The sequence below is a fragment of the Pinus tabuliformis genome, chromosome 5_2 (assembly GCF_031772625.1).
Source record: "Pinus tabuliformis cultivar Carrire ecotype Pingquan chromosome 5_2, CPIR1, whole genome shotgun sequence".
Classification (NCBI taxonomy): Eukaryota; Viridiplantae; Streptophyta; class Pinopsida; order Pinales; family Pinaceae; genus Pinus; species Pinus tabuliformis.
In genome coordinates, this window is record NC_142306.1 from 755,376,137 (window position 1) to 755,388,213 (window position 12,077).

Consider the following 12,077-nt stretch of genomic DNA (forward strand, 5'->3'; position numbering starts at 1 on the left):
AATATAATCCTGGTTTTGGCAATATTTTGCAAGCTATGAGTGTAATATGAACATACATCATGTAATTTTTATTTTTTTAATAAAAAATAAGTTTTTTTCTTCTAAAAAATATATATTTTTAAAATATTATCAATTAATTTATCCTATTGATTATTTTGTAATATATAAATTTATTGAGGCAGAATTAATGTTATTTTCCAGACCTAAATTCAAATGTTTCCTAGTGACATGCTAAGTTATAAGCTATAATACTTTAATTAATATTGTTGTATTAGCGTCTAGTTTTGTGAACTTAACTTTTAAGTAAATATACTTGTAGTTTGACTTGGTATTGGCAACATCACTCTAACTCTCAAACTCAGTAAAAGACAGTTTTTTTTCCCATAAAAAAAAATAAAATAAAATATAACCATTATTTATTAAAACTAAAGTAACCATTCAATAAAAAAAAATACCTTAATAATAAATTCATTAACAACTATTTTTCACTCCATCAACTAATCCTACATCTATAATTTATTTCCATAAACTAATCATATATCTATAATTTATTTAATAGTTAAAGTAGTTTAAATTATATTTATAATGTATTTAATAATTAAGGTAGTTTAAATTATATTTATATTTTAGTCAAGTAATAATTTATTTATTTATTTATTTTAATATTATTGATTAAAAGGTTTGATGATAAACTCTTTTCTAAATTTAAATTTAAATATATATATATATATATAAAATAGAAAAACCATCTTTTAAAACAAAATAAATAAATAAATATGCAAGAAAAAGAAAAAAAAAAAACCTTTTCATGAAAATAAAAACTGAAACTGCATCAATATTTCATTATGATGACAGAGGTTTTAAAAAATATATATTTCTTATAATGATCTTGGATAGTTTAAATCTTTAGCCGTAACTTGATTCTGTTGATACTGTGTTATCTAATATAAATAAAATGAAATCTAGGTTAATAAAATTGCAGTACAGGTCACAATTTTGGAGAACAATGGTTGATCTTTGTGTCTCAATTCCAAAACAAAATAAACGGCAGAAATTTCAGGAGACTGAGCATTCGGAAAATGCTAAATCTTAGGACAAAGATTTTAATCTGAACATATTTTTAAGAAGTTTCTATTTTATCTGAGTATGAGATTTTTAGGCCGGCTGTTATTTTGTTTAATGATGAGAGTTTATTTTCCATTTTATACCCCAATAGTAACAAAATATATCTTCTATGTTCTTTCTTGCTTTAGTCTATTGAAAGGATTACTTCCTCTGAAAATTACCAATACCGGATAACAGCTTCAGTCACATCTTTTAAAGGAAATATGCTGGAAGATATTATGCTTCAAGCAGTGCTTAGAAGATGTTGCTAGCTTAACTTGTCAGAAGATCTGTAATGGTAATTTCAAGTCGAAATTATATAGCATACTGATTGGTTCTTGTGATGCTCCTAAAGCTGACTGATTTAAGTACCATTGCCAAGTCTTTCACTGTTTGCATTAATCAAGCTAACTACAGAGAAAATATAACAGTCACAAATAAAAGCTTAGCCCGTATGCTCGCTGTCAAAGACAATTAACATTTCCATAGAAAATAAAGGAATCAACAGTTCCAGTGGCTTAACCAATAGCTAAGCCCACTTCAAAATTCTAGCCTGCCTGTGAATCTGTTTACAACAGAGCTCGCCAAATCTCTATAGTAGGCATAAAAATCTCAATAGGCCCTTCACAAGCTTCATGACTATACTATTGTATTCCTTGCTTGCTTGGTCATGAAAACGGTTGAGGGTTCTAGATAGTCTGTAATCATACATAACAAAATAATCCTATGCATACTATATTTATGCAACAGCCTCATGATCATATTACAGATAGAGGACAACAAAATAATACCATGCATACTAGTAGTTATGTAGCAATCTCCTGATGCTCATATTACAGATAGAAGGCAATAAAATTTTCATCTTTCCAAAAAAGGTGGAATATGGGCCTATTACGGTCTGATAGCTTGGTCTTTCCTTCATCTGCTCGGAATAATACATAAGCCGAGGGTGCTTCTGAAAATACTCTTTGTCCAACTTCAAAACCTCTATTCTGGCAAGCACAGGGATAAATGCACAATCTGCCACAGAAAACTCAGCTCCAGCCAAAAACTGTGTGTTTGTAAGCTGTTTCTCAGCATTATTGAGTAGGCTTATAAGTTCATTCGAGTTTGAAGCCAAAGCCTCCTGATCCTTCAACATTTCCTCCATGGCATGCATGGTTTGAAGTTTGTTGTGATATTTTTCTGCCAAATCAGGATTTTCCACAAGACGAGTAATGACAACTTGCCTTTTGAATTTGCTAAAAAAATGAATAGCGTGATCACTTGGACAGTGATTTAGTGTGAAGAGTTTCGAGTCCCATGAATCAATCTTCTCTAGCCACTCCTGGACCTTGCTCTGATCTACCCTTTTATGGCCTAAAGGCTTGCCAATCTTGGCAAGATACCTGTTTACCAATAAAAATTGATAGGATACGAATCATTAAATAGACATCAATAAGGCCTCTGAAAATAATTCAAATATTATACACTCTGTAGGTGAAAAAAGCTTACCGAATCATAGTGAGTGAGTCACAGAAAACTTGATCCGCACTGACTAGTACAGGAATGCTACCATTAGGACTTTGCCTGAAAAACTCTGCGTCCGAATTCCTTGCTTTGAAAGGATCCACAATGTGGGTATCATACTTCGTATTTTTTTCTTCCATCGCCAAGCATACCTTTTGGCAGTCAAGTGGAAGGGGATGGTAATACAAATCCATCATGTTGAATGCCTTACAGTTCGCAGACCTTGCAACTGATAATTCACAGATCTGCCTCTTACTGCTGTTTCCGAGAGCAATGAATGTGATGCATTTAGCAATGTGAAGGGGGGAAATTAGGCTGGCAAATTATTCTCAGAGATAGATGACAGATTTTTTCATTCAGTATGTAATCTATTATAAATTCGCTCTTTGATGCGTTCAATTACGGGGGAAGCCTCAATGCTAAATTTAATCAACAATTTAAATGGCGCTGTGAGTGGTCCGGTGAGAGTTTCCAATATAGCCGCTAGATCTTGTTGAACCCTGAAAAAGTACAGAAAGCTCACTTAAGTTTACAGAGCCCTGAAAATACAACCAAAAGCAATAAGAAGACACATGATTTTAAATATGCATAAACAAATCTTGAACAAGTACCTTAGAGGTTTTCTCAAGTAAAAAGGAGATGCACTTTGAAGGTAAGCGAGTTGCGTCAACGGTTTTATTTTCGTTGGTTAACTGGAGGAGTCGTTTATGGAAGTGCAGGAATTGTTTGGACGAATAAAGAGGTTGGAATCTAGAAAAGAAAATAAAAATCTTGTAAAGATAGTGTTTAAATCATATTTTAGATGTTGGAAATATATTGGCACCATCAAAAACTTCCAAAACACTTAAAATATTGAAATTTAACAGTTTTTAATTTGGATTTACAAAAATCCTTGCCAAATTTTTTCAAAATATTGACTAAAATTTCCATAATTTTCAGAAAAAAAACAATCACTACGGGTATTTGAAGTACACAAAAGTTCAAATTCCCGGAGACTCTCGGAACCGGTGCAAATCCTGGCAAAATTTGGCAGACGCTTGGGACTGGTGCAAGTCGTGACAATTTTGGCAGAATAGATAACCAAGCTAGATTCGATCGTAATAGTGTAACATTTCCTTAATGGGCAATGCTTACCACTGATAGTAAGCATATTGTTGAAAACGTCAACAAAAAAGTCTAAGCAAGTCGCAAGTTGTAAGTATACCGAAATATTTGTTTTGTGGAGGTGTCACAGGACCGCAGCAATATGACCTACAGGCAGCTAGCTAAATATGACTGGAGATAGAAGTGTTAATATCTTTGTTGGCTTTCAGATGCACTGCTCCAAATTCCTGAATTCTTACAAAATTTACAGGTTTGACACAGAAATAGTCTTCGGAAAAAAAAAGCCCTTTAAAGAGATATACAAAGCCTGATGAAAAGGAAATAATTTGACAGGCAGGCCTGGGTTGGAATTTCAAAAGAGATTAGCCCGTCGAATTTGACATTTTTCACTAGTTTTGGCTTGTTTTTATGGTTTCAAACTAGAATCTCGGTGGTTTTGTAAACTTTTAAACTGTATTTAATAGGTAAATCGCCTCGTGGAAAACAATTTACCCGTCTAGTTCCACCCCTGAATTCCACCCTGAGCAAGCCCTAACAAAAAAAAAGTCCATAAAAGCAAAAACCCCTGAAAACGGCTATATAAGTCCTGATGCAAAGAAAATAATTTGACAGGTAGGTCCTAACTTCAAGTCTAAATATTTTCTTTCACAGCAATTTCTTGTTTGCAAAATCTAGCATTTAGTTAATCTTCGAATGCGAGGAATCGCAAAGCTCATAATTGAAGAGAGGGTAATTGACACTGGCCTGGCATTGAATTTAAAAAGAAAATAATTTGACAGGCAGCTCTAACACCCAAAAAAAAAAGTGCGTAGTTTAAAGAAGTTGAGAAGTTGCTGGGAAAGTTATGGAAATTCTGATCTGTGTAGAGAAAATCGTGTCAAGATTTTTGTAAATCCAAGTTATAGTTGTTAAACTTCAAAATTTTAAGCGTACTACATGTTTTTTATGGTGCTGAATCCATTTCCATCATCAAAAACAAGATTCAAACATTGCCTCTACAAAATTAAAAAAAAAATTTACCGAGATTCCAACCAGTTTTGGCCTTAAAGACAATTCCTCAGCCTCATTAAACACTCCAAAAAAAAAGTCCTCCGACCGCAAAAGCTTCCGAGAACAACTATCCTTTCTCGGAGAAAAGTCCTCCGACAACAAAGGCCTGCTTTTCACTGCGTCCATGTCTGAATCAGTGGGTTGATCGATGGGTTCATAAATGTCCGCCATCAGTGGGAAGGACAATGGATTCATTGATTAAGAACTAAAATTCGTTAAAACATTTCCAAAGATGGCTCAAACGTGTTAAAATAATTGAGGGCGAAAATAAAGCTTTCAGATTGGGTGTGGCATACAGTGTTTGTCCAGCAAACCTCACAAAGAAAACGCCTTCAGGCGTAATTACATGCAAAAGCAAAGTCAATGAATTATATGACAGGCAGGTTGGATAATTGAATTGTAAAATCTTAATTATTAATATTTATTAAAAACTTTAATCAAACATTAAAAAAGAAGAAGTGAAAATTCAAATCATGATATGCTTAAAATAAGTGCTCTCGCGTCAATGAGGGCAATTAACGAAATATTGACTGCATATTCTCATCATCACGCACTACCGATGTTGAATGAAGCCATGCGTCTGACAGGCCGCCGCTCGGAATTTTCTGAAGAAGTCTGTCCGCCGGATCAACGGCAGCGGCACATCCAGTAACGCCCACACTAGACATCAGATCGATAACCTTCGCGTTAATTGAAGCCATATGGACGGCAGGGAGAGGAGCTTCACCTTCCAGTATTTGACACACTTGCCGTATCCCCAGCCTCCTCTCCGCCTTGGGATGGGAGCAAAACAACCCGAGTTTCAACACCACCTCCATTTCGCCTGCGTCGTATTCATTCCTCAGCTTCGAATCTGCCGCATCGAGCAGCCGACCCTGTGCGTACAGCACCGAAACCCAGTCCATTAAAAACAGTCGCTCGGCGTCCATGGATAAGTCTACGGGCTTCCTCCCGCACGCCACTTCCAACAGCAGAGCCCCGAAGCTGAACATGTCCGAGCTCGGCGTGGCCTTTCCCGTCCGTGTGAGCTCCGGCGCTATGTACCCCAGAGTTCCCATGACGCGAGTAGTCCCCGGGTTCTGGATGTGGTCATACAGCCGAGCGAGGCCAAAGTCTCCCAGCCGCCCGTTGAGGTCAGAATCCAGCAGCACGTTGCTCGACTTGATGTCTCTGTGGATGACCCTCTTCTCCCACTGTTCGTGTAGATACAGCAGCCCCGCCGCTACGCCCTTCAGGATCGCGTATCTCCGGGGCCACGGCAGGACCGTTGTCGGGTTTCCGAATATGAGTTTATCCAGGCTGCCATTGGGCATGTGGTCGTAAACGATGAACAGCTGCTTCTGCCTCTTGCACCACCCCCGCAGCTGTACCAAGTTCCGGTGTTGCATGCGCCCCATGGTCGAGATCTCGGCCACGAATCCCTTCATTCCCTCAGTGAACTCCGTCGTTATGCATTTCACTGCGACTTCTTGGCCACTCTCCCGGAGAACGCCCCTGTAAACCTTACCGAAACCCCCCTGCCCCAAAACGTTTTCGTCTCTGAATCCTCTCGTTGCGATGCTGAGATCTTTGTAAGTGAATCTATGGGGCCAGAACTCTTTCTCCCATTCCTCGATCTTTCCTATGGATTTGGCTCTTTTGAAAAACACGGCCACAACTGCCAGCAAGAGGAGAACCAGAGCGGCCACTGTAACGCCAGCTATCAATCCCCCTGTCGAACGCTTGGGATGCTTGTTAGCAAATGAAGGAAGACTCGAGATATTGAGGGGCGGTGCTGTACCTTCCGTGGTGAAGCTCCACGCAAGAACGTAATGGTCTTGGAAGAAATTGCCCCCTGTACCCGCTGAAAAGCCAACAAACATCTTCTCTATCAGAACGCTGCGCAGATCGATTTTCGCAGATATGAGGGGATTCTGCGGTCTCGGCGAACCGGCCAACATTATGCTAACGTTGAGCCGGCTTTGGAGATGGTCGTAATCGATCCAGGCCTGTATGTTGCGTCCGCTCTTGAGGCTCAATTCCTGAAAGTCTTCACCTTTCCAATAGCCGGCCGTCTCGATCTGCATGGATATGAGGTTGTTGATGTCCACGCCCACGTGGTTGTCGTCGGGGTCATTGAATTCCACATTCCTGGTTGTATCGAACTCCACTGCGAACAAGTGATTGTATGGCTGCCCGTTGCTGGTGTTGTTAAGCAAGCCCAGATACTGGGCCGGTACAGCGTCCATTGGAGATGTGTAGGGCGTGATGATGAAGGCCATTCCATTCCCGCCTGCGTTAGATGGGGGCGGGACCATGCTGAAAACGAAGGTAGTGCTGAAGGAGGAAAGCGTCCCATTGTTTTTCATTTGAACAGGGATCGAATACAGCGCCCGGCCGAGCATAAAGCGCGTGTGATTTGTAAGGGCCAGCGCAGACTGAGAGGGGGTGAGTGAAGCACCAGCCTCCAAGATCAAGTTGGTTCCATTGAAGCCGTCGAAGACAAAAGTGGTAGGCAAAACTGGCATGACCAGGGAGAAGAAGGCCAGGACAGTGAGGCTGCCGACACATGGTGTTAGAAAACCAGGAGAAACGCAATTTCTTCTCCAAGATTCCATTTTTTTGCGATGTTCATGGCATATATTCTGAATAACCATATATGAAGGGAAAATCAACGCATGACATCAACGACTTGAGCAGAAAGTCGACGATTAGAATTCTCCACGAAAGTTCATGGAAGCAAGGACACGCGGTGTGAATGGGATATCTACACGCACATGATTTGAAAAAACATATCCCAACAATAATATTATTATTATCCAAATTGATGTATGAGATTTACCAAATGATGTGTGAGATTTTTTTTACGTGTGCAACAAGGTACCTTAGTAGGGATTTGATTATTAAGGGACGTATCTATGACACTGGCCCATTTCTCTGCAGGGATTTGACTCTTGAATTTATGAAGAGACTCATTTCCTTTTCAAAGATTTGACTATTAAATTTATAAAAGCATATATATTCTATATTTTAGGTGTTGATTTACTAATTTTTTTTAAGAGAAAATAGATGCTCTTAACTATTAGATTTACTAGAAAAAATATCCATTTTAGGGTGGGTGGTTTTGTGACTTTCAGCTTTTTAGACCCATAGTTTTTTGAGATCATAGTATTAATGGGAGTGGAGGGAATAAGCAAGGGGAAGGTGGGTCCATTCTTATTTTGACTTATAAAAGGAGTTGTCTATAATGTGATTTTTTGGAGATTCCGGTGACAGAATCTGGCGGAAAAAATTGAGGTTAAATCTTGATTTGTATTATTTAAAATGGTTTTTTAACTGTATATTTGGATTCAGCACCCTGAAAAACCCTAGAACGCTTTGATTGTGCAGAAACTAGCTATCAAACTTGCTATTCCAATAAATTACTGCCAGATTTTGAACCGAAAAACTCACCTAAAAAGTTTCCCAAAAATTGCAATATAAACAAGTGCGTGATCAGAATTACATTCATCGTGATTAAACTTCGACTATGTGGCGCATTTTGGTTCTAATTATTTTGCTAAAATGTACATTTTAGTCAAGGTTGCCGACGACGGAAGGAACTTTGATACTTGACAGACTGGAACTTTTGAAATGTATATTATATTCATTTTATTTCTATGCACTGACATCATTTAAGTTACGCGACTATTCAACTTTTGTTTTTCAAAAGGTCTGGTGGACTCCTTATCTCTTATGACGGCAGAGCAATTTTTATGACGTTTTTATTTTTATATTGTTTTCACGTGATTTTTAATATATTTTTAGGGTGCTCAATGCACTAGATTCATAAGATATGATTGTTAAATAATAGTGGTCAAAAGTTAGAAACTCAAGTCAATCTCACCAAATTATTTTTACTGGTAATTTATGTTACAAAATTTAGAATATTCGAAACATTTTAACTAAATTAAAAAATAAAAACAAAAACAAAAAAGTTTTTTTTTTCTTTTGAATTAAACGTCAAAAAAAATAAACAATTCTAAAAAAAGTAAAAAAAAACTTTCTTTATTACTTTTGTCATCAAAATTGTCTAACCAAAACAATATTTAATAGAATTTTTTTTTCCTTTTAAAAGTTATATTTCAGAAATTCAAAAAATTAAATGGATTTAAGAATAAAAAAAACAGAAAGCACACTGCTAAGAAATACGATATTTCCAAAAATTTTGTGAGTTCCTTTTATACTCAAAAACATCACTATTTTTATATTCACTTAACAAAAAAATTCAAAATAAATTTTATATTTTTATTTACATATTTTTAAAATTACAAAACAAATTTCTCAAATATTATTATCAAATTATAACAACACCAAAAAAAGATCTCAAAAAGAATTGCACTTGAAAAGAATTGCACTATGAGTTACCTTAGCAATAAACGAAGCTAAAATAAATAAACGAATAAATCACTATTATAAATAAATTCCCTGATGAGGAAGAAAATCCATCAAATTTAACCGCGGGACTCAAACCTACAGTCGGGTTATTATCACTCGGAGCGCTCATTGATTTTTATTTACTCACTTAAATATATATATGAATTAATATTATGATAGCACATTCATTGATGTCTAAATTTACAAAAATAAAAAGGGAACTTATTGATTTTTATTTACTCATATATATAAATTAATATTATGATAGCATAGTTATTGATGTCTAAATTTACAAAAATAAAAAACAAAGATTCGAAGTTTTTTATATTTAATATTTTCAATTTTAAGATAAATTTCCAACCAAAAAAGACTTTAATTTTTAAGATAAAACACAATGTTTCTATTAAATATTTTCAATGTTGGAGAAATTCGGATTGAAATCCTATATGTTTAATAAGAAACTATTTAAATTTAAATTTTAGTTTAGTTTTTTTTCTTCAATAGAATAAATTTAGATATATATGTTATAAATTTTCAACCATAGGAATTTGATGTATATTCATTGGCATATGTAATAAATTGGCATTTGTGTACTATAAGTTTCAACAACGATCATAAGAAGCGATTTCCATTTCAATTTCGATATAATATTGGTCTAGAATTTATGTGCTGTAAATTTTAAGAGAAGTAGTTTCAATTTGTTGACAGTGATACCATGAATTTTGAGGATCCACGTAACAATAAATATGGCTTCCAAAACCCAAAAAGTAGACTCAAGGCATGAAGTGGCCTGTCCACGTCTATGAATTTGAGCAGCTAGCCCCCTCCATATTTGTTGACTAAGATTGGCTGGAACGAAATAGAACAAGAGAGATATTCTCACCTAATATGTTGGCATCGAAAGTGCTTTGATCTGACACTAGAAGTAATTCGGTTTCTTCGGGTTGTTGCGGGTCTGCAGCTAGGTCACCCGATCGGTGGCTTCCGTCAGTGCGGTGTGGTCACTGCTTTTATTATGAGTGTTAATGAGTGGAGCCTGGAGGTGGCTCTTGCTCCCTCACGAAATCTGAATCACGCGCTATAGAAGGCATAAGAAAAACTAAAAAATAGATCCCCACCATCACAAGTAGTGTAGAGCATGTCGCTTCTCCGTTGTAATTTCAAAGGATGATGCCGAGGCTATGCGTCACCTTGATTTGTTTCACGCACAACGAGGAATTCCTTGAAACTATTGTTGTTTATATGCCTGCAGGGTCGCTTCATAATTGGATGTCATCGGCCTCTGCCTCTATTCCTAATCCAACGCCATCGGCCTCCACCTCCACTTCCTCCTCCAACGTCAACACTATGATGATGACTTTAGAGGGTGCTTCATCGCAGTTTCCATGGACTCTTCCATCACCACTGACCAGTGGCAGATGGGGATCGATCTCGGATCCTGTGAACAGTTATGATCTCATGGGCCATCCGGGCTTGTGAAGAGTGGTGAAAGCATCCTTATCATTCTTAGGGTTTATCAAATGAAACCAAAAATTCCAACTTGTTAAGTAAACGAGTACAACTTGTTCTATGGAATCGGTGATGAAGCATTGCCAACCAAAAGGACTAATTTAGTCTAAGAACAAAAAATACAACTACCTAACAAGTACTACAACAATATGAATCAGTTTTTTATGTTAGTCATCTTAATTCTGTCAAGCAATCTAAACTTACAAGTGACAGGGGATTGAAAGGTTATTAAAGATTGGTTGAAAGGTTATCCTTCCTTAAAAACTTCTTCATCCTCACATGGTGTATAGGTGAGCCAACTTTGCATTATTTATCTCTAATAATTTGTAATTTTAAAAATATTTTTTTTAATAAAAATGTTTATTTTATGTATTTTTAAAAAATCTATTCATTGAATCTAATTGGATCTAGTTCCAATTTGAAATTAATTTGAAGAGAAATTTTATTTTTTAAGACTATAATATCAAATAAAAACTACTTTAATTTCATATTAAATGAACTATATCCATCTTAACCCCGGATCTATCAAGCACCGAGAGTGATCCAATCTCTCGAGGTGCAAACTTTTTTGTCTAGTGCAAAACTTGAGAAAATTTTTGCACCTCGAGAGATTGGATCTCTCTCAGCACTTGATGGTTATAGGGTTAATATGGATCTAGGTTGGTTATATAATACTATATAATATCTATGTTTTTAGTTGTGTCTCTTCGTTATTCCCTCTCTCTATGTCAACCCCCAAACATACACTCAGTCTCTCTCCCTCTCTTCCCATTGTCTATCCATCTCTCTCTTCCCCTTCTCTCCCTTTGTATCTATATCATTGTCTCTATTCTATACTGCTCCCCTATCTCCCTCACTCTCTCTCCATGACTCCCTTGTCACCCCCCCTCTCTCTCCACCTTTCTCACTCTATGTTTTTCTTGTTCCCTCCCTCTCCTACCCCCTCCAATTCCATATCTCTCTCCTCATGTCTACATTCCTTCCTCTCTATCCCTTATCTCCCACCTCCCTCTATCTCCCCCCAAATCACTCTCCCTATCTCTCTCTCTCTTATCTCCAACTCTATCACTATCTCCCCCCTCCCTGTCCTTCTCCATCTCTATGTCTCCATCTCTCTCCCTTCCCCTTCTCTCCCTATCTCTATCCTCTCCTATTATTTCTCTTCCCCCCTCTCCTCTCTCCCTCACTCTCTCTCCATATCTCCATTCGCACCCCTCTCTCTCCACCTCTATCTCTCTATGTCTTTGTTCTTTCCTCCCTCTCTCTCCCACTCCAACTCCATCTCTTTCTCTCTCTCTCTCTTCTCTCTTCCTTCCTAATGCTCCCTCTCTCCCACCTCACTCTCTCTCCCCCGTCACTCTCTATTTCTCTCTCTCTCTGCCCTCTAACTTTTTCACTATCTCCCT

General features: G+C 37.0%; 2 protein-coding genes across 3 annotated transcripts; both read right to left on the reverse strand.

Moving 5' to 3' along the window:
- Positions 1 to 1,252: 1,252 nt before the first annotated feature.
- Positions 1,253 to 2,815, reverse strand: LOC149161455 (glutathione S-transferase TCHQD-like). The gene is made up of 2 exons (XM_089437000.1): positions 2,599 to 2,815; positions 1,253 to 2,492 (listed from the first exon to the last, which is right to left on the reverse strand). Exons 1-2 carry the CDS (start codon positions 2,808 to 2,810, stop codon positions 1,904 to 1,906), a joined length of 801 nt encoding a protein of 266 aa, XP_089293126.1. The 5' UTR covers positions 2,811 to 2,815; the 3' UTR covers positions 1,253 to 1,903.
- Positions 2,816 to 2,973: 158 nt separating this feature from the next.
- Positions 2,974 to 7,463, reverse strand: LOC149161456 (L-type lectin-domain containing receptor kinase SIT2-like). Of its 2 annotated transcripts, none has more exons than XM_089436998.1 (2): positions 5,322 to 7,461; positions 2,974 to 3,113 (listed from the first exon to the last, which is right to left on the reverse strand). In XM_089436998.1, the coding sequence occupies exons 1-2, from the start codon at positions 7,401 to 7,403 to the stop codon at positions 3,051 to 3,053; spliced, it is 2,145 nt and encodes a 714-aa protein (XP_089293124.1). In that variant the 5' UTR covers positions 7,404 to 7,461; the 3' UTR covers positions 2,974 to 3,050. The 2 variants fall into 2 exon arrangements, with proteins under 2 accessions (XP_089293124.1, XP_089293125.1); XM_089436999.1 differs by having other exon boundaries at positions 2,984 to 3,113; positions 5,325 to 7,463.
- Between the last annotated feature and the right edge of the window lie 4,614 nt (positions 7,464 to 12,077).